The 22163-nt window shown below is 43.4% G+C and overlaps 5 protein-coding genes and 1 long non-coding RNA gene across 7 annotated transcripts; 4 read left to right on the top strand and 2 right to left on the bottom strand.

Annotated features, from left to right (window-relative positions):
• The first annotated feature begins 2 nt into the window (after positions 1-2).
• Orct2 (Organic cation transporter 2) lies at positions 3-4389 on the top strand. The gene has a single exon (XM_020942767.2). The coding sequence runs from the start codon at positions 2197-2199 to the stop codon at positions 3910-3912; it is 1716 nt and encodes a 571-aa protein (XP_020798426.2). The 5' UTR covers positions 3-2196; the 3' UTR covers positions 3913-4389.
• Orct (Organic cation transporter) lies at positions 3947-7842 on the top strand. The gene has a single exon (XM_020942770.2). The coding sequence runs from the start codon at positions 5957-5959 to the stop codon at positions 7610-7612; it is 1656 nt and encodes a 551-aa protein (XP_020798429.2). The 5' UTR covers positions 3947-5956; the 3' UTR covers positions 7613-7842.
• A 140-nt stretch (positions 7843-7982) lies between these two features.
• On the top strand, positions 7983-12194 carry shps (putative monoamine oxidase sheepish). Its single transcript, XM_020942798.2, has 3 exons — positions 7983-9591; positions 9652-9834; positions 11179-12194. Exons 1-3 carry the CDS (start codon positions 9212-9214, stop codon positions 12047-12049), a joined length of 1434 nt encoding a protein of 477 aa, XP_020798457.2. The 5' UTR covers positions 7983-9211; the 3' UTR covers positions 12050-12194.
• On the bottom strand, positions 9597-10136 carry LOC147642630 (uncharacterized). Its single transcript, XR_015273299.1, has 2 exons — positions 9945-10136; positions 9597-9881 (listed from the first exon to the last, which is right to left on the bottom strand). It is a non-coding gene; the product is annotated as an uncharacterized LOC147642630 (long non-coding RNA).
• A 2630-nt stretch (positions 12195-14824) lies between the features above and the next one.
• LOC110176420 (organic cation transporter protein) lies at positions 14825-20368 on the top strand. The gene is made up of 7 exons (XM_020942763.2): positions 14825-15817; positions 17743-18189; positions 18613-18767; positions 18854-19022; positions 19085-19226; positions 19304-19457; positions 19524-20368. Exons 1-7 carry the CDS (start codon positions 15702-15704, stop codon positions 20051-20053), a joined length of 1713 nt encoding a protein of 570 aa, XP_020798422.1. The 5' UTR covers positions 14825-15701; the 3' UTR covers positions 20054-20368.
• Positions 19954-21690, bottom strand: LOC110176421 (elastase-1). 2 transcript variants are annotated; one of them, XM_086840173.1, is made up of 6 exons: positions 21535-21673; positions 21325-21472; positions 21164-21268; positions 20851-20969; positions 20603-20798; positions 19954-20547 (listed from the first exon to the last, which is right to left on the bottom strand). In XM_086840173.1, the coding sequence occupies exons 1-6, from the start codon at positions 21650-21652 to the stop codon at positions 20400-20402; spliced, it is 834 nt and encodes a 277-aa protein (XP_086696299.1). In that variant the 5' UTR covers positions 21653-21673; the 3' UTR covers positions 19954-20399. The 2 variants fall into 2 exon arrangements, with proteins under 2 accessions (XP_086696299.1, XP_086696298.1); XM_086840172.1 differs by lacking the exon at positions 19954-20547 and having other exon boundaries at positions 20762-20969; positions 21542-21690.
• Between the last annotated feature and the right edge of the window lie 473 nt (positions 21691-22163).

Below are 22163 nucleotides of genomic sequence, written 5' to 3' on the forward strand. Positions count from 1 at the left end.
CGATTTTAGGCGAGGATCTTTCGACGACGACCGCAGAGTTCCGACTTTGTTTACGAAATGGCGCGCAACAGCTGAGCAGTGTGACCGCACAACAATCGATAGAAAATACTTCTTGAACCAACCAAAAAAACCAGTTCATTCTCGTGAAATACCATATAAATTGCGATAGATACGAAATGTTAAGATAGAGAGAGTGAGAGAGCGGGTGAGTTATTGAGAGAGAGCGAGAGCGAGTACGGTGACGTGAATCAAAATAGTAGGAATTTGGATATACACTTTTAGTATATTCAGTATATAATATATACTGTTCACGAGGTTGCCAGCTTTCTCCGTTGCTAACCTGATGAGTTGGTATGGCAACTGTTAATAATTAACAGCGAGCAATGTGTCTGTTAGGCGCATGTAACAGTTCAAATTTAAATTCAAAAATTATGAAACGTCAAGTTTTTCAGTTTTAATAACATTTGCTCACTGATTGAAATTATTATTGAAATATTAATTTTATTTTATTCTAGTGTTTACATATATCGATAATGATCCGACAGTAAACCCTTTTTACTCAGTTCCTCTACGATGTGATCGCTCTATAGCTTAACTTTTAAATCAATAAACTCACTGATAAGTTTGGCCTTCTAAATATTACTTAAAGTAATAAAAATAGAAGGCGTAGAATATTTTCGCTGTCGAAAGATTCTGATAAATAATGCAGGCGAAAGAAGAACTTGATGATGACATGGTTTCAATATATCGTACGATTTTCCGCCTTTGATTTGAGTTCCCCGTAATGGGACTGCTTCACGCTTACCAATTGAGCCCCAATTGAGAGAGTTCTGATACCCGGTACTTGTTCCACAAACCAGGGCATGTTGTCTTTAAGGAAATATAAGTATATAACAACGAATAACATTAAAAAATCTTTTTGTTATTTAATAATGTTTGTCTAAATACAGAATAAAAGATAGGCATGGCCATAAGTGCTCCTATAGTAAGCCTGGTCAAAAAGCGAGCTGAACCATTAAGACAGACTCATCTTTAATTAGTTAGATATCAAGCTTTAACCAAATTTAAAGCTAGTAAGTTCAGTACAGATTACGTTTTATGGTATGCAATATATTCAATAGAACAATCTAGATTCTAGATTCTAAAACATCCAATGGGTATCTGCCAGTCGAGGCTCTTGGCCTCTTCTTTCATTACTACTCTTTTAACGATTCGCTTAATTGCCCGACGCTGGAGCGGCTCAATTGGAAGCCGAGAAGGAGAGAAGAGAACAGAAAGATCTTCGGGTGATCGATCGCCTGATTGACGAAAGTCCAAACAAAGAAGCGTTCGAATTTCCATTTACCTGACTCCCTTGCGCCGGCTGTGCATACACAGATTGGTAGCATTTTGTAATGCACCAGGGATCGCTGTAATTTGCTACCAACTTGGGCTAAGGGTGGCTTTGTCTTGTTCACTTAATCCGAGGGAGAGTGTGTGTGCCGGTCGGTACTGGAGGGAGCGCCAGAGAGGGCGCGAGAGCGTTAGAGAGTACCTTGCTCCACTGAGAGTGCGCATGCAGCCGGCATTTGTTTGTTGTTGGTATCGGTCGGAGAAGTGCCAGTGCCGCTGTGGCTATAGCTGTGGTTGTTGCCGGTTCTTTTTGCCAACATAAACATATTCCGAGTATATGAGCGGGTCGGGTATACAGCCGGCAGCGGCCCTGTCTGCCTCAGTCACTGCATTCCCACTCGATGTTGGCGGTTTTCAGTTGGTCTCAGTTCGGTTTCGCCGGTTCTAGGTGACGCATCGTCCCCGGGGTCTTGAGTTATTAGAGTGTCCACAGTGTGTTATCCAGTTCCCCGTTTGCCTTAGTGGTTCCGCTTCCCTCTTCCACTTTGGCCAGTTTTTTTGGCAACACGTGTTGGCCGATAATTGCTGTGAAAGAGAATTAGAGAGGCCACGCTCTCTCTCTCTCTCTCTCGTTCTTCTCTCGCTTCGGCTCGGGAGCAAAGTACACGTCAACGGAGGAGCTTGTGGGCAACGGAGGAACTTGGGCTCTGACGAACTGAGTGCGCAGACATCACGAGATAGTGCCAAAAAGCGTAGCGTTTCCGATTTAGTGATTCACTGTCTCCGCGCAACTCAAAGAAAGCGGTCACCAGCTGTTCGCCGCGCGGCAAGTCTCACGAGTTTCGTACACAAAATCCCAACGAAATGGGCTACGACGAGGCCATCATCAAGCTGGGCGACTTCGGGCGCTACCAGAAGATCATCTACTTCCTCATCTGTCTGACCTCCATACCGGTGGCCTTTCACAAGCTGGCCGGAGTGTTCCTGCTGGCCAAGCCCGACTTCCGCTGCGTTCTGCCCTTCGAGAAGGAGGGCAGTGGGTACGAATTGCCGCCCCACCTGTGGAACCTCTCGTATCCCCAGGGGGAAACCTGCTCCTACTATGACGTGGACTACTCGGCGGAATACCTCAATGGCAGCATTCCCCGGAGCAGCAACAGGACCAAAGATTGCTCGCATTACGTATACGACCAGAGTACGTACCTAAATAGTGCCGTCACCGAGTGGAACCTAGTGTGCGGGAGGGGCTTTATGGCCGCCACCAGCGACTCGCTCTTCATGCTGGGCGTGCTCCTGGGTAGCATAGTGTTTGGCCAGCTGAGCGACAAGTATGGCCGCAAGCCTATCCTCTTCGCCTCGCTGGTCATCCAGGTCCTGTTCGGCGTCCTGGCCGGGGTGGCGCCTGAGTACTTCACCTACACGCTGGCCCGTGTTATGGTCGGCGCCACCACGTCGGGCGTCTTCCTGGTTGCCTACGTCATCGCCTTGGAAATGGTGGGCCCAGCCAAGCGCCTCTACGCTGGAATTTTCGTCATGATGTTCTTCTCCGTGGGCTTCATGCTGACGGCGGCCTTTGCCTACTTTGTCCATGACTGGCGCTGGCTGCAGATTGCTCTAACGCTGCCGGGACTCATCTTCTTGTGCTACTACTGGATCATTCCGGAATCTGGCCGCTGGTTGCTCTCGAAGGGACGGAAGGACTGCGCCATTGCCAATATGCAGAGGGCGGCGCGCTTCAACAAGGTGCAAATCTCTAGCGAGGTCCTGAGCGAGCTCCTGGACGAGGGTGAAACGGCCGAGGATAAGGCCAAGCAGAAGCTGGAGGGTCAGGAGCAGGAGCAGAGGGATGAGGGACCACCGCCATCCGTTTGGGATCTCTTCTGCTACCCGAATCTCCGGAAGAAGACGCTGCTTATCTTTCTGGACTGGCTGGTGACCAGTGGCGTCTACTATGGCCTCTCCTGGAACACCAACAATCTTGGTGGCAATCTGCTGCTCAATTTCGTGATCTCGGGCGCTGTGGAGATACCGGCCTACATATTCCTCCTCCTGACCTTGAACCGTTGGGGCAGGCGATCGATCCTCTGCGGCTGCCTGGTGGTCGCCGGACTCAGTTTGCTGGCCACCGTGATCATTCCGACGCAGATGCACACCCTCGTGGTGGCCTGCGCCATGCTGGGCAAGCTGGCCATTACAGCCTCGTATGGAACCGTATACATCTTCTCCGCCGAGCAGTTCCCCACGGTGGTGCGGAATGTTGCCCTGGGCGCTGCCTCGATGGTGGCCCGTATCAGTGGGATGATGGCGCCGTTCCTCAACTACCTGGCCACCATTTGGCTGCCACTCCCGCTGCTCATCTGTGGAGCCCTATCCCTGGCAGCGGGTCTGCTCTCGCTCCTGCTGCCCGAGACGCACAACAAGCCCATGCTGGAGACCATAGCGGATGGAGAGCGTTTTGGAAAGAAGACCAAGGGTGATGTCTACCTGGAGACGGGTCAAGAGCTGCGCCAGACGCCGGAGGCGCAGCCACTTAAGGGAGCCGACAGCAATGGACACACTTCCAATGGCCAAAAGTTCTAGGAAATCTCAAGGAATGAACCCGCTTGAACTTTTCCAGCGAAATTAGCGCCAGACGAGGGCACACAGGGCATCTAGAATTCGGCCAGGCCAAAGGCTGGGCATTTACCATAAAAGATAGACCAAGTATTATATCATTTCTGAAATCTCACGTAACCAAAAAAAGAAAAAAAAAGAGAAGACAACACAAAAAACCTAAAAGAATAGGTAGCACCGAATAGATCATGTTTAGCATTTAGCCAGGGAGCAGCGGCAGGCCACGTAGAGAGAGAAAGAAAGAAGGGTTTCAAAAAATAAGGGGTGACTTTCCCTGGGAAATCCTATGGAAAATGTGGATGATATGCCACGAATCCCTCGACTCAGTTGTGCCGCTGCATAATTTATTCCTATCTATTTAATTCTAGTTAACCAATAACATTTATTTGCATGTATTCCAAGAACCAATTTTTAAATAAAATCTAGTATTTTCCAGAGAAGAAACCTAATAATGTTCCACATAAACCCGGACATAATGTGATTGAATACTTGACCTGTCCGGGGAATTTGAAATGTATTTCCGTTGTTTTTATTTTCGTAACAGGCTCTTATCAGTCGCCAAACACGAGACTACCATTTGAGAATTGGACCCGCACAGACTTCCGAATCACGAGATTACTTTGTGTTTAGCTAAGCAAGCAACATTTGGCTACACTGCCAAAAAAATAAAATAATTAGTTCTCACGAAATATGGCCTCGCTCCGAGTCTTGGGATTTGCATAACCCACAGCCCTCGGAGAAGCAATTTGCACTTGATCTTAAAGTGGGTCGTCGTCGTCTATTTATGGTGCACTAATTCAGAGTGCACTTGCACTCTGCCCAGCCTCTTAATATTCCATTTCGAATTTGAACAAGCTTGTAAATGTTTTCGAGATAACAGCCGAAGAAGAGAGCTCAGTCGAAGAGCGGCCAGAACTGATTAGAAGAGCAGCGTTTAGGAGAGCGTCCGCCGAATAGATGTACAAGGTCCCCCCATATACATACATATACGGGGAGCATATATAAGCAGGCACAGCTGAGGTCAAAATAATATGTATTCATTCCGTTTTTATTTGACAAAGTATTTAAAAGAAATATTTGATAAATTAATGCATTAAATCAACTTACATTTGGAAAAACAGGTTAGATAATTAATTTAATAAAAAGGTGTTTTAAAATATTTTAAAATGTTGATTTAATTTTTCAAATGTATATTTATTAAGTGTTACCTTTTCTTCTTTTTAAGATTAAGTATCAGTTCCGAACTAATTATAAAATTAAGACAGCAGCTTATTGCCCTCAGGTGTATGATCTTCTGCAAAAGAATGGAATTTATGCTTGGCCATCATCAGTTGGTTTGGCATTTGAAATCAGGCCACTTTCGTTGGACTCTTTCTCTGCCAAGGAGCTACTCCTATTGCAGTTAATTACTCGGGTTTGTGCAATGCCCAAATAAGTAAGGCAGCTGCTGCATTGCTGCCTCCTTTTCCAACCCTGTTTTCCATGAAAACTCTGCTTTAATGTTGGGTGATCAATAGATTGGTCACAGGGTGGAACGCTCACACACACACACTTGCCAAAAACGATTAGAACGCTCGCACTGATACAGATACGCGCACGCACCGCGCTGCTCGTGGAGCGTTTTGGGTTCTTCAGAACCCTGAAGCGCTCTTTGCGTTTAGTCTGAGACTGACGCAGCTGGCGAGCGGTTGATCGCGCACTTCGCCACCACTTCGGGACCGATACGCAGATCAGTGGGCCACCTACTCACACTGGAGGCTGCAGCAGCTTAAAAGAAAACCCTGGCTTAAATTCCAACCAGATCGTTGCACAATCAAACGGGTTACGTTGCACTGGATGCACCGGGCGTATACGCAACGCCACGCGCCTCGCTAACAAATTGCGCATACGTCACGGTGTCGCTACGGAGAGCTACCAGCTGCGACCATTGAACCGCTCGCCAGTTATCGTACGACACTCGACGGTACCTTAAATCAGTGTGACACCTGCTTAACGTGGCCTAGACTCGAAAATGGGCTACGACGACGTCATCACCCACCTGGGGGAGTTTGGTCGCTACCAGAAGCGAATCTATTACCTTCTTTGTCTGCCGGCCATTGTCTGCGCCTTCCACAAGCTGGCTGGGGTGTTCCTGCTGGCAAAGCCTGACTTCCGCTGTGCCTTGCCCTTCGAGAATGATGAAAGTCGGTATGAGCTGGCGCCTCACCTGTGGAATCTCTCGTATCCGCAGGGTGATTCCTGCTCCTACTACGATGTGGAGTACTCCGAGGAGTTTCTAAATGGCAGCATTCCCCGGAGCAGCAACCGGACCACGGCCTGTTCCCGCTACATCTACGATCAGAGCAAGTACCTCAACAGTGCGGTCACCGAATGGGATATGGTGTGCAACCGGAGCCTGTTAAGCGCCACCAGTGACTCCCTCTTCATGCTGGGGGTGCTCCTGGGGAGCTTTATCTTTGGCCAGATGTCCGATAAGCTGGGACGAAAGCCCACCTTCTTTGCCTCGCTGGTGATTCAGCTTATTTTTGGCGTTCTGGCTGCCGTATCTCCGGAGTACTTCAGCTACACCATATCCCGGATGATTGTGGGCGCCACCACCTCGGGTGTCTTCCTGGTGGCCTACGTGATAGCCCTGGAAATGGTGGGCTCCTCGTACCGCCTCTTTGCCGGCGTGGCCATGCAAATGTTCTTCTCCGTGGGCTTCATGCTGACTGCTGGTTTTGCCTACTTCATCCATGACTGGCGCTGGCTGCAGATTGCTCTAACGCTGCCGGGACTCCTCTTCATTTGCTACTACTGGATCATTCCGGAATCTGCCCGCTGGTTGCTATTGAAGGGTCGCAAGGATGAGGCATTCGTGATCATCAAAAAGGCAGCCAAGGAGAACAGGGTCGAGATACCCAGCGAGATCTATGAGCAGCTGGTGGACGAGGTGGCGGAGAAGAAGAAGCAGGACGAGCTAACTGCCTCCCAGCCGGCGGCAACCGTTTTTGATCTCCTCCGGTACCCGAATCTACGCCGTAAGACCCTGCTGATCTTCTTCGATTGGTTTGTAAATAGTGGAGTTTACTATGGCCTGTCGTGGAACACCAATAATTTGGGTGGAAACCAACTGATTAACTTCATGATCTCCGGTGCAGTGGAAATTCCCGGCTATGTGCTGCTCCTCTTCACCCTCAATCGCTGGGGTCGCCGCTCCATCTTGTGCGGCACCATGATGATAGCCGGTGTCAGCCTGCTGGCCACCATCTTTGTGCCCAGTGATATGAACTGGCTGATCATTGCCTGCGCCATGATAGGCAAGTTGGCCATCACCTCCTCCTACGGAACCATATACATCTTCTCGGCGGAACAGTTCCCGACTGTGGTGCGAAACGTGGGTCTGGGCGCCTCCTCCATGGTGGCCCGAGTGGGAGGCATACTGGCGCCCTACCTGAAGCTTCTGGGCGAGATTTGGCGCCCTCTTCCTCTGATCATCTGCGGTGCTCTGTCTCTCACCGCCGGACTGATGTCCCTGCTGCTGCCGGAGACCCTGAACAAGCCCATGCCCGAGACCATCGAGGATGGGGAGAACTTCGGCAAGAAGCAGGCGTCGGAGGAAACCGCCGAGGAGGGAGAGGTGGCCACCCAGGAGCTGAGGGGGATGCTCGACGCCAAGTCGAGCTAATTGAAGACCCACAGCAACTTGCTGCAATCGAGGCAGACGGCCTCAATTGGCTTGCGCCATAGACGATGTCAACGAATTTAAGCATACTGCGCATCTACTCTTCCCCGAGGGGTATATACAATTCATTCCATTCCCTCTATTTGTTTACCTTTACAAGCATTTTAATAAAAGACAAGTAATTGTGACTTGTTCCCCGGTCCGTGGGTGCAGTTGCGATTCAACGAACTTTACGACCACTTTGTTTATTGAGGCGTCTCTCACACTGGCATACTCCGAGGCGATAATATTTCGCTCATTAAATAAAAAAATTAGGTCTAAACGGTCGCGACTGATAAGAAAGCGGTCCCATCTCATTGAGTGCAAGCTCTGACTGCACTTGCTCCAAGCGAAAAGCGGTCTGCCTGCCATATGTTTCCATTTTGTGTACAATTTATAATTACTATATGTCGTAGATAAAACTGATAGCAGTTCACTGTCAAAGCAATGGCATTGATAACCCAGAAAGCATATGGCAACAGACTTGTCTGGGGCCAAGTAAATCGGAGTATATATTGAATAAAACTCGGAATGACTTGATATAGCCGAGTGAGTGAGGAGAGTTCAGCGAACTCAAGGTAAGTCTCGGACATCTGGAGTTGGAATTGGAAACCGCAGAATACGTCACCGAGAAAATACGATTATAAGTTGGTTTTAAATTGTGAAAATAATAGGAAACGAGAAAGAACTCGAACTTCGGAATGCTGAATTTGAATACCCTTGCATTCAGAAATTAAATCAGGAAAATGGAAATAAAAATCGTTCATAACTAAGTCAAAAATGAATAAATTTTAATTCGGAAAGCTTTCCTATGTTAGTTTTTATTAGGGTAATAAATCTGCATACTCAATTTAGAATTTTAGAAAAGTAAAATTTTTGACTATTTTTGACAATTTTAATGATGTAACCCCTTATAAAATTTTCAAAATTTTGAAAAAAATAAATTTTGTCCGGACATATCTAGATCGATTCTCCAATCGATGCTGATCAAGAATATATATGATTTATAGGGTCGTAAATGACTTCACATTGTTTTAAGCTTCTGAAAATAACATACTGCAAAAATATATAAATATAAATATGAACACAATTAATGAAACAAAAAGTTCATATTTTAACATTAAGACGTATTTTTTAGAATTGCTACATTAAATTAGAATTGTTGTTTATTAAACTTTGTGTCTCTATCTTTAGCATAAAAAATGTATATTTTAATAACAAAAGGAATTATTACTACCTTTCCAATCACACCCATTTGTATATTATCTGTGCTATAAAGTTTGTTTTATTTAGATCTTATCTTGATTGATATATGCCCCAGTTTAATGTTTTCATATCTATTTGCACTATAATTAGGCTAAAGCCGTACCCTGATTCAATTTTCCCTACATCTTGACGGCCTAAAAGTATACCTAGCTTTTATTTTCAAGCTACTCAAAATCGGTAAGACATTGCGAGCATGTCAAACCATCTTTGCAAAACTTTTCACATTTTTCTTTCGACAAATAAAATGCCAAATATATCCGTGTATCAGCTGCTCTACGCTGTTGATTCCAGGACTAAATGGCATTGCCCTTTGGCACACAGTCCCCGGAACTAGACGTACTCATTGTGGGAGCAGGTCTCTCGGGACTGGCCTCCGCCCTGAAGATCCTCACCAAGGAGAGCTCCCTGAAGCTGAGGATCATCGAGGCGAGTGACGTGCTGGGCGGCCAGCTGGGTGAGAATGGCATCAGATTCTTGGACAGGGAGCAGTTCGACATGGTCTCCATTCTGGCCAGCGTGGAGATGACACCGAGACGGCGGAGTAGTGACAACGAAGGGCTCAGCAGGTGCTGGGACTTGGATCAAGGAGTAACCGCTCTGCCGGCCAATTTCGAGCTGGAGCGATACATCAATATGTTGGAGCTGCGGATGAATAAGTTTCGCTCGAAGAACTTCAAGTGGGTTGCGAATAGTATTCCTTTTAATTTTATTTTAATAATTTAATTACAATTAATTAGCCTTCGTGAACGGGTCTCGAATATGGAGCAGCATATCTGCCAGCATTTGTTCTTTAGCAAGTCGAGGAACTTTATGTTCAACCTGGTGGAAGTGGTCTGTGGCGTTCCAGCCAACGAAGTGCTCTACGATGTGTTCATGTCCGTGTGCAGCTCCTGCGGCGGTCTCAGGATGATGATTGATTTGTAAGGATTAGTAATTAATATTTAATCTTTCATAAGATTAGGGAAAGCTAAAAATATAGATATATTAATATTAAATTGATATTCATATATCAACAAGAAAGCAAACTAACTTCGAAAGAACAAAGTTGAAATACCCCTGCAGTTTACAATTAAATTATAGGATCGTTTCGGAAATCGCTCATAACTAAGCTTAAAATATTTGCATTCTTTGAATCAAAATTTGTTGATATTTTAATATAACAATTTATTCAACAAATCAAATTTTAAAAATTTCATAACTTATCAAAAAATACATTAATTTTAATTCAGAGATCATTCCTGTGTTATTTTTTGCTAGCTTAATAACTCAGCATACTCAATTTAACATTTTAAAAAATAAAATTTTTTCAAATTTTTCCAATTTTTGAAAATGTGAAAATTTTTGAGAAATAGAAATTTTGACCGGACATGGCTAGATCGATTTTCCTATCGATGCTTATAAAGAATATATATGATTTATAGGGTCGGAAATGACTTCTTCTCTACTTATCAACCTTTTGATTAAAATTATGATACCCTGCAAGGGTATAAAAATACTAAAAAAAAAAAATATCACAATGTACGATATTTTCGATGTGATATGGAACTCAATATTTTGTTGATTTATTAAAATCTTCTTTTCATATTATATTTATATTATGTACATCATTTAAGTAGTATTATTTAAATTCTTAGGGTAATACATTACCGAATATATGATTTTTATAGTGCTATGCAAATATAATTATATTATTCTGATGTATTTTTTGTGTAATCAATAGGCTTTTTTGATTAAAATTCTTGCTTAAAATTACCATTAATTAACCAAATTGAGATGTTGCCAGTTTGATATTTGGGTTGCATGATGAATTATTAATATTTTTTAATATTTGCTTGTTTTATTCACATTTTTTTGTGTCATAAGACTATGGCCTTGAACCCCCTTTCACTCCAACTCTGTCACGTGTTTTTAATAATTTAGTAATTAACTTTATAAAGGGTGTTATTTTCCGATTTGGTGCTCATGCCTAAAAAATCTATTTCGGGTTAAAAACAAACTGTCTTTAGATGAGTCTGTGATTGAGCCAATGATTTTTTACTCATCAACAAATAGCTAGATTTAATAGATCTGGCGCGTGTTCCTTAAGCTAAGAATAGTAGGGTAGAAAAGTAATGAATGTTTAAATATATGTTATGTATCACTCACGTTAACTGGTCTGTTTTGTATTTGTATTTAAAGTGAAGCGTTAGGTGTGATTGATTGGCAGTCAAAACAGCGTAAATAGCCACCCTTCAAAAGCTATTAAATATTACTTTCACCCTTAGCTACTTCACCTATCCGAGCAGCTTCTACGAGGTCTCCTCTCAGAAGCTGATTGAGAACATATTGAACCAGATCCCATTCACTGCCATCTCCCTCAACACCAGAGCCGTGAAAGTGGAGCACTTCAAGAACTATGTACAGGTCACGGATGCGGATGGCACTAAGCATACGGCACAGGCCGTGATCCTAGCCATACCCTGGAACAAGGTTCAGAAGCTGCAGTTCGATCCGCCCATTCCGGATGCATTTCTGCCACCGGTGGCCTCGAAAGCTGGAAAGAGGCAACATTGCCTAATCAGTCAGTTCCAGCTGCGATATGAAAAGTCCCATTGGACCGAACTGGGCTACTCGGGAAACTTTCTTAACTCTCAGCCATTAATCAGTGCCCACGAGTGCGGTCCGTCCACCATCGATGGCTACATGCTGCACTTATCCGAGGACAAGGATGACGTTATGGGTGTGGTACTGGACCATCTGGCCGCTCAGCTTGGAGAGGAGATGCGACAGCCCCTGGAGTGCCGTTGCTTCACCGATGAGCTGAGCGTGGCACTGCACAAGCCACAGGTGAGGCCTTGGTTCCGGATCATCTGGTCCAGCTCCTCCTCTGTGGGCACCACCTACCGCAGTCTCATCGGCGGAGCAGTGGAGAGTGGCGTCCGGGCAGCGGTGAATGCTCTATTCGTGGTAAGGCCCCAGGTGGTTAGCTGGAAGGACATGCCCGACATGGGGAAAAAGGGGCGCCTGGAGGGAAGTGGCACCGGTCGCCTCAGGGGACTGCTAAGCCGGCTCAATCTCTACAATGTCACCTTCTACACCACCTTTGTGGTGGGAATCATCAGCCTGCTCAACTACGGCTATGAACGGCTGTCCTAAACGATAACAACCTGTGCGACTTTAGAAATTAAAGTGTCCTCTTGACCTTGTCTCGGGCTTAGTTTCGGGCTTAGACTGCGGCTTAGTCTAGGGCTTAGTCTGTGGCTTAGTCTCGCCCTCGGTCGAGTGTTTCGTTCTCTTTGAATTTAGTACGAATTCGAGCACAATTCCCAGCTCGTTTCGTCGGCAATCATTCACTTAAGTTTCGCCAACGCCTGGACAGCAGTTAAATTGTGCTGTCTTTATAAATTTGAATTATTATTTAAGAGGTTTCTCCACTGCTGTGTGGGGTAAGGTATCGAGAGGAATTTTGAATGCAAAATTAAGTGGCATTATAATAAAGATAATTACGGGTGGGGTAAATCTTAAACTTGCAGGAAAAGAATATACGGAAATCTAAAAATACATAACTTTAAAAAAGTATTTATTAAAGACCTAGAAATATGTGTATTCTTTAATTCAATTAGTTTTGTTGATTATATGTAGTACACCTCTGACACATAGTACCTTTGTATACTAGTAGCAAACAGTGTTTACATTTTTTCCTGTGCACTTTTTTCTCAACTATTTCTGAATTGGGCTTGACATATGCTTAAATTGCCATGAATATAAGTATATATCATTCTCTGACAAAGCCTTATCACATTATAAAGAACCCGTAAGTGATTATGTAGATGAGGTGCTTATTATTAGATTAGCACTCGTTGGGTTGTCCAGCTCGGCTGCATAAAAGGAAACTAGCAAGCCCAGAAATAATACTTTCCACTATAAGAAAATAAACTAATTATATGAATTATATACTGAACCATTGGATACTGCACGTGCGATCCCAAAACAAAGACTGTAATTGAATCAAAATAATTTGAGGGGGCCAACCCAGAATCGAATTGTTAATAGAAGTCACGCCCATGTGCATCACAACATGCGAACTGAGCATAGAGCTCTAATTACGGCTTAAACCGAGTGGCTAAAACCGTTAGTACGGCCACAGTGCGAATTTCACAGATGAATAGAATGAGCAGGATGGGTTGTAAAGCCTGGGAACTGAATATATATATACCATATAGAGAGGTGAACAATCACAAATTAGAATGCGGTAACAGAGAAAACCATAATTGGAATATGCGGAATATAGCTCATAACAATCTCAGCCCAAGGTCAGACTATATCTATCTTTATCCGCAGGGTTACTGCTTACGTCGATTAATCAATCAAGCATCATTGAGTTCAATTGGTCTTAGCCAGGCCTGTGGAGGACCCTCGATAACAGAGGTTAAGCCTAATCGAATCAGACGATAAGGTCAATGCGTAGATATCTGGTTCGATTACGATCGTTCGCCTGCAGAGTTTTGGCTCGAGTTGGATCAGATATGGTGTAAACTCTATATTTATATATATTCCCAGATTCACTCATTCATTCACAAATCAGCTGCTGCTGCTGGCGAGAACATCACAATATGAGATGGCAGTTTTTCAACATTGTATATAGGAACAACTGTTGCCCATTCAGAAACACGCTCTCTTTGGGAATTTCGAACGGCGCAACTCGAAAATAAAATTGTAAACAATACCCACCGGCTCTCGGATATCACCAAAGCGACTGGAAAATGGGGATTCGTAATGAAATACAGAGACAACGGAATTAAGCGGCCTGTTAATGTAAATATATCATGGGTTTCGGATAGTCGTGAGTGTAATGGAATGTAAGGGATTGAGTAGAGAGCGGGTCGGTCTGCACCATATGTTCGAACGGGAGTGTATTTAAATATTTTTCTTGTTATTTGACGCATGTGTAATGAGCAGCAGGGGAGACCGTTGTGAGGAGGTCGCAATATTGTTACTTTACTGTAATAAATACAGAAATTGTAGGGTGTTTACTAGGGGACATATGCACATATGGGAATTTTAATTGAATTTCTTTAAACGGTTTTGTAAAGAGAAAACTATGTGAGGTGTTAAACGAAATATTCATTAAGTTAAAATAAGAAATAAATCAAATATGAAGAAAAGGTTTCGTTTTCAATAATATACCCTTGTATATGTGACTAATTAAATTAAAGTTTAATTTTAATTTTAAGTTTACTTAATTGTCATAATCTTGGTACCCTGAAAATAAGGGAATTAATTTTTTAAAATGTATTTCCAGTCTTTGTTCTAATAAAAAAACAAATGATGGAATATTTGGAATGCGCTTTCTTTGTTTCAAAAATAAATTTTTGTTTACCAGTCCTGCTTGGATTTTGACTGATAGGTAATTTGTCCAAAATTCGTTTTTTAAGAAGCTTTTTTTCGCATTTAACAATAATATTAAATTAGGTGAACCCCCATAATAATTATTTGCTGAAAAACCAATCAGCTTATATAAAATAAAATGGAACCCATTAAATATACTTAAATTTTTTTCTCAATAATTTCAAAAATTTCAGCGACAGCTGCTTCAATAACAATACACAAATATTTCGTAATTGTTCTGCTTTCAAATGATTCAATTACGTGGAGCATACTCATAAAATCAGTGCTTTCCCCTAGATCATTCGTAGAGTGCGCACTTTTCGGGTTTGACATTCGCCATAGGAATCTCTCTTCTAGACAGACACTCTATGACTGAATTTAATTTTTTTGTATTGTATTGCTAATGCTTGCACTCGAATCCAAAAAGAATACAACATAACATAATGTGCTCGAACATTTGGATCGGGAGGAGAGCCGAGCCGATACGATCCCGAGAGTGAATCACGGATAGCGGCGGCACTGCCACTGGGACTGAGGCACTGACCGAGTGCGATGTGTTAGTACCGCCCCTCCGACCATGTCCCCCAGGTCCCCCATCCGCTCCCAATGGAAGCGCGTACAAAACGGCGCGATCGGCCTCCCGTGGGCTTAGTTTGTGAGACGCTTCCGAAGCGACAAGTAGTTGATAGCAAGATCGGCGGATAGCACCCGGCAGCCACTGCAACACGCGTTGCAACGGACACAAAAAATAGAAATAAATAAAAATATAATCATAAGAAGCAAAAAGCGAGGGAGAGGCGAACCACCAAACAGCCCCGAAAATATTTCATTTATTTTCATGTTTATTTTGACTTGAGGGATACGTTTCGTTTTCTTGAAAACAAAACAACAGGCTGGTTCCTCACCAAAGAAAATAGGAGACGTGTCGTGTATGTCAAGCCATAGCTCTCCCCATGTGCTGCGCTGTGCTGCATTAACAATTGTTAAAATGGGAGAATAGAACCCATCGATAGATAAACACATCCCAGCAAAGTCGAAAATATTACACCGACCTGCTGTCGCATCGATCAGCGGCATTGGGCGAAGTGAAAGTGAATATATATAAAATCGAGGAACAACGACATATATATCGCCGCCGTGCCTTATCTGTGCTCCACACGGAGTGAATGCACTCATCGTCGTCTCAAAAGTACAATTTTTCAGGTGCCTAAGCCCGATTTGAATACAAAAAACCACAACGCTCTTGGCTGCACAGAGAACGAAAATAGATTGGCGGGCAAAGGAATCCAAGTTCAGTGTCAGAATCGAACCGAATCCGCCTGCAATCCGACAGATACAGATCGGCAGCATCGCCATCGCATTATCGGAAGCGTGCTTTTGAAATCCGCATATACTTGGCTGTGATATTGCACTCGAAAAGATGACCCAGTCGAAGGACAATCCGGAGAAGAGCCGCGAGCTCATCAGCGAGGACAGCATGAAGGATCTGCTAACCAAGCAGCTGGATATCGTTGGCAGCGGCGGAGCATATGTCTGGTAAGTAGAATGTACTGGGAACAAGTACAAGAAATACATATAAGGAAGGTGTTGGAATTATAAAAATCTATATAAAAATGATTAATTATTTATTGGACTTTTGAAGTGTGTTTTAGGATTGGTATTGTAACTAATAAGAACAAAAGTGGTATATTTTTAATAAGTCCAAGTAAGCCTTGTTATAGTCGTGTTATAGTGTTATATAGACGTTTCTTCAAGTAAATTCTATATTTAATAACTTAAATTGCTTTTATTTATGACCTGGACTCTGTAATTTTATTTATTAGCATCTGGTTTAATTTCTAATCTTTAGAAAACCTACTAAGCTTTGTTGATTATTAAATTTGTTATCAATAAAACAAAGTAGAGCTTAAAATCCAGAATTATTTATAAATTCTATGATTAGCCGAATCCAATTACTTTCCTTGATATCCAAAACAGTCTGTAATTACAGTTCCCAACTGATTTCATCTAATTAAATGACAACTGTGATTAGGGAGGGTTATGATAATTGGAGAGAAGTATGGTCATTAGAAGTTGAATAGTAAAGGTAGTTAGTAGTAGTTGTGATTTAATAAACAGTTCCTGGCAATGAGGCATTAAGTGCTAACTAGTTTCAACTTTAATTAAATTATTAACTAACTAATTAAGTTATTTAAATCGTTTGGGAAAGAGCCATGGGTTTTGCGTACAATAAATGGTCCCTGATCTACATTAATTCAGTTTGCAAACAAATATTTTATGGAGCACCTAGAAGGAATCATATTTCTGCCATAATGAGCGAAAAGTGGAGGAAGCACCTTTTTAGCTCGTCTCGAATCACGTTCCACTTGACCCACATCACAGTGAATGCACTGCACGGGCCTCTAAAGGTTGAGTCTTTGCAAATTGTTGTTGACATTAGTCAGGGGAGCTGGCGTCACTAGTGATTGCGTTGAAACAGTTTTAATTGGTTTTAGCTTTTATCGCTTGACTGAGTTCGTGAATTGTTAAAGAACTAACTTAGTAAGCCACAAACTATTCACACAATTTTTTAGCTAAAACCAATTAGGTTTTTTATCCGCTTCCGATAAAGGCGAGGCTAAACAGCACATGGGGCTTCCTGGTGGTGTTAATTTTAGGAACGGATCGCTGGGACTCATCCCTCCAGCCGGGTTCCGATCACAGGGCAATGGTCATGCTCGAAACGCGATTTAAATATAGAATGGAAATCTGGTCATATCAGCAATACATTTCCATTACGCTCAATCGAGGCTGATAAGCCGTTTGTGAATTGAAATCGGGCGATGTGGGATTGCGAGTACCGGTTTCATTACCCAGATCATGATCGGGATCGGGATCGGCCGTGTAATGGATCCTATTGAAGAGACTATCATCGATCTCCCATTGGAGGACAAGTGCCCTGGAAGTCGTTCAACTGACTCACACCCCGGAGGAAGTCCTCAAAAATGCGATTATGAGCATAGTGTGTGGTGTGTGGGAGTGACTTGAATTTCAACGAACTTTTTCGCGGAACTCTACGTGTTTGGGGTTGGGGGAGTCACGTGAAAAAGTCGGATATGTAAATATTGCGCATTGCGTTCCGGTTGCCCGATTTGTTTAATGATTAGCGACGTTTAAAAAATATGCTGCTCTCTGCGAATCTTTAACTGACATTAAGTGATTATGTGATCTGCGTACATAATCCGACCGAATCTGTCGCTGGACAACCTTCGCAGTTTTGTTTTTACACCGATGTTTTGATCGGTGTTATTATTTGCATTCCCAAAGGCAGAAAGCTGTTAGCCAAGCGGTGTCAATGTGCGAACGATTGGGAGTTGCGTGCTATAAACAATTTGTCCGGATGCGAGAGATACAAAACAAAAACCCAATTAGCAACTAAAACTGTCTAATAAGTTATTACAACTATTTCCCCCCTTTCCCAGGGCCATCTTCTTTCTGTGCGTCACACCCAACATACTGAACGGCTTCCATGTGTCCTCCTACACGCTGCTGGGCCACCTGCCCGATGATCAGTGGTGTGGCATCCCGGATCTGCAGGACACCAACTGGACGCTGGCCCAGAAGCGGGAGATAGCGGCACATGGCCTGGACTCCGGTGGATGCACTGTGTGGGATTGGGACTATCAGCATTTGGCCAAGATGTCCTACGAGGCGGCTCTCAACTATACCGGCCATCACTTGGAGAGCGCACAGCCAGCGGAGGTGTCCTGCAAGGTGAAGGGTCGCTACGAGTACGCCAATCCGGAGAGCACCTTCGTCTCCGACTGGGATCTAACCTGCGAGCAGAGCATCCAGCGGACTTCCGCCCAAGTGTCCATATCGCTGGGCAAGTTCTGTGGCTCCTTTACGTTTGGCATTTTGGCGGACAAGTAAGTTGACTGATGGAATATGATCCTTGACAAGAGAGGAAGTTTATTTCTGGAACCCAAATCTTTCTATGAAAATCTATCATAACTAAGTCAAAAATGCATAAATTTCCATTCGGAAAGCTTGAATATGGTAGTTTTTGTTAGGTTAACAAATATGCATACTCAGTTTAAAATGTTTAATTTTGCCAATTTTTGACAATTTTAATGATGTAACCCCTTATCAAATTTTCAAAATTTTGAAAAAATTAAATTTTTTCCAAACATAGCTAAATCGATCCGCCTATCGATGCTGATCAAGAATATATATCGATTTATAGGGTCGGAAATGACTCCTTCACTTAGTTTAAAGCTTCTGACTGACTATAGTATCCTTGAAAGGGAATAAAAAGTGTAAAAATTACTTTGGATTTTTTTACCTTACAGATTTGGCCGTAAAGCATCCTTTACTCTGGGTGCTCTGTTCTTCATTGTGGGCAGTTTCTTTTGCACCTTTTCCCCCTGGTACAGTCTCTTTTTGGCTGGACGCTTCCTCCTAGGAGCAGCTTCCTCGGGACTCTTCTATCCAGCTTTTACCATGAGTAAGATTAAGAACTGAATTCAACTATAAGCTTATAAATATCATACATTATGTTTTTTACTTTGTAATTGGTTTTTATTTATTTAGTTGTTGAGAACATTTGCTTGAAGCATCGCTCGTGGATGTCGATAGCTTTCTCCGCTTCTTATCCCGTGGGCATGATCATCCTGGCAATTATAGGTTACTTCATCCAACCCTGGCGGGATCTGCAATTGGCTTTGACCATTCCTTCGCTGCTGCTCATATTGAACTGCTAGTAAGTGGTGATTTTCTAAGCCAACTGATTCCACTTAATAAATACCAATCAAACTTCTTTAGCCTGATGAATGAATCACCTCGCTGGCTGATCATGAACCGGCGGTACGATCGCGTTTACAAGATCCTCTTCAGACAACCGAGCCACTACCAGGTCCAGCCCACGGCTGCAGCCATCGCTCCCGTCGTCACCGATAAGAAGTCGGTGAGTACAAAGTTCCAGGCACATCTGTGTTTAGTTGCCAGGCTAAGAACTTATTAAATATATTTTAACAACTTCAGATGGAGCCACAGGGAAGTTTCTCGCTGGGTGAGAGGCTGAAGAATGGTCCTCTGAAGTCCATCATCGAGCTGTTTGCCAATCCCAGTGTGCGCAAGCTGATCTTCACTTCGTACTTCATGTTCTGCGTAACCTCCCTGAGTTACTATGTGACGGGTGAGTTGCTAATTAATTATTAGAAACTGAAAAACTTATTCAACTTCCGATACTATTTTCGTGCAGCTCTGAATGCCGCCAACATGTCGGTGTCGCGTTACCTCTACATCATTGGGACTGGCCTGGTGGACATACCCTCGTACCTGGTGCCGGTGATCATGCTCCGTTTCACTGGGCGTCGTATCACCACCATGTTCCTGTTCCTATGGACGGGGGTGTCTCTGCTGCTGGTTCTGGCCGTTCCTGCCGGCAGCACCACCTGGATCGTGGCTTTCGCCATGCTGGGACGCTTTGGCATTAGTGCCACCTATTCGGTGGTTACCCTATACACGGCAGAGCTCTACCCCACCGAGATCCGCAACTCAGCGCTGGGAACCTGCTCGACCTTCGCCCATGTGGGCTCCATTTCGGCCCCGTTTGTGGTCGACATCTTGGGAGCCCTTGGGTGGTACATTCCAACCACAATCTGCGGCTGTTGCGTTCTAGTAGCTGGCCTGCTGACTCTCATGCTTCCAGAGACTGGAACGGGCAAGCTGTCCGACAAAGTGGAGGACACCCCGGCCACTGTTCCGGCAGAGGAGGCGGAAAAGAAGTGATGGGAAAAATATTCCCGAACGTCTAAGTTAAGTACCATTTTCACGACTTGATTTATCGGTAGTTCCAGGAGCCTCACGATTGCATTCTTTCAACAACGTTTAAAGATTAGTAAGTTAATTAGACACTGAGAAACACAGGCTAAAATCTGAACATAATCAAGTCGTGAAAATGGTTTTATAGTTAGTCTAGCGTTAACTCTAGATATATTGTAACCTGCAGTACTCTAGCCTCTAAGTTCGTTGTTAGGCCGTGCTATTCCTGCATTATTTAAGTATATATTGATAACTGTTTTTCTGTTTGATATCGCATAAAAATTTTGACTATTTATACGTGATCATCAGAGATCTAGGACTGCATGAGCAGCTGTACCCAATCGTAGTAGGGTCGGGTCACCGTATAGATGCTGGGCATGCCCTGGATGCCGCAAGTGAGGCCGTGGGACACAAGGCCGTAGATATAGTCCCTGCCACCATATGGACAGATAAGCGGACCTCTAGTAAAGCAAAATATTTCATTAAAATGCATGTTAATTTGCGATGGAAGCTCACCCTGAATCTCCCTGACAAGAGTCCTGATTGTTGCCCAGAGCACACACCGTATTCGCTCCGTTCCGTGGGGCCCATATATGTCCTATGATATCCCGGCATTTTTGGTTACCAATCACCCGAACTTCCGCCTCAAAAAGTTGCTTCTGCGAGGGTCCTGCATGCCGGGTGGCTCCATAGCCAATAATTCGACACGATTCTGAGAGGGAATAATGGTTAAATCTTTTTAGGTTTTGAGTAATGATATATACCATTCCGATCTGGTTGCATTCCCTGTGGAGGCAGTTGGGCAAATTGCAATTCCCTGCTGAGATAACTCCAGTAGCGTCGCTTCATATACAACAGAGCTATATCGTTCCTAAAGTTGGATCTGCAATGAAAGATATATTTAAGCGGGGTATCCATTATGCCTGAATATTAAATTTTATTATAGAGAAAAGGTTACGCAGAAAGCCATAATTATAAAATTAAATAAAGAAATTGAAAAAAACTTAAACATCATTTGACATTGATCGCCTAATATCTCTTTTTTTTTGGAGTATTAAACTTGACTTGATTACTCACGGTTGGAAGTAAATATACTCGGCGCTTTCCAGACCATATGGCTCGAGGTGGTCGATGTTTTCGATATTCTCATAGCCAATAAACGCTGCGATATTGTGAATGTTCCTAAACATATATAGTTTCCAGACATTAGAATGTTCCCATGGCTTTACCAGACTTACTTTCTCCAGACACAGTGAGCTGCGGACAGGATCCAGCGATCGCTGATCAGACTGCCGCCGCAGAAATGCCGAAACGAAGATCCTCTCGTGCCATTTCCCCTAATCACGTCCTGCAGTGAGACCATGAACGGATATTTATTCGGGCTACCTTTAAAATAGAACCCATTCGATTTTTAGTTAGTGTTTTTAGATTTCTAGTTCAAGATGTACTGCCCACGGTTGACACGATCCTGCCTCCGACAATGGGAACCGCCAGACAGGAGGACATAAAGCCCAAAAAAAGGCAGAATATCCATCCCCAGGGGCTGAGATCTAAGGCTGCCTTCATGGTTGAGCTTTGAAAAGACACTGAGACATGACCGTCAGCAGGTTGCTAATAGAGAAAAGCCACTGAGCAAATACAAGTATAAAGAAGCATTCTCTCGCGGACTAAAACAAGAGGCCAAGCTGTGCAAATATTTCCAACTCCAATGCGTTCGAGTTGGTAAATTGTTTTCAAATCTCAACGCGCCGGCGTCAGCAAGAGCAATGTACGTATCCAAATTGCATGGTTTTTAAACTCGGGTATAATGTTTGCCCAAAAACTCAGTAAATAGTTATACGGTTAGTACTTCTTAAAAATAGCTTCAATTAATTAGAAGTAACGTGCGCTTTTCCTTTTTTGGACATGTGGCAACGCTGCGAATTTGAAAATTCGATAACAAAACTATGTAGGTTTATTTTACATACTGATTTTATTTTACAACTTACATCTTATTGGAAGATTTGCCCAACCACCTTTATAGAATAATTTAACAATTTGCAATATAATAGAAATTAAATATTTATTACGAAGAAGT

The sequence above is a fragment of the Drosophila serrata genome, unplaced genomic scaffold (genome assembly GCF_035046125.1).
Source record: "Drosophila serrata isolate PLE 108 unplaced genomic scaffold, ASM3504612v1 contig_382, whole genome shotgun sequence".
Classification (NCBI taxonomy): domain Eukaryota; kingdom Metazoa; phylum Arthropoda; class Insecta; order Diptera; family Drosophilidae; genus Drosophila; species Drosophila serrata.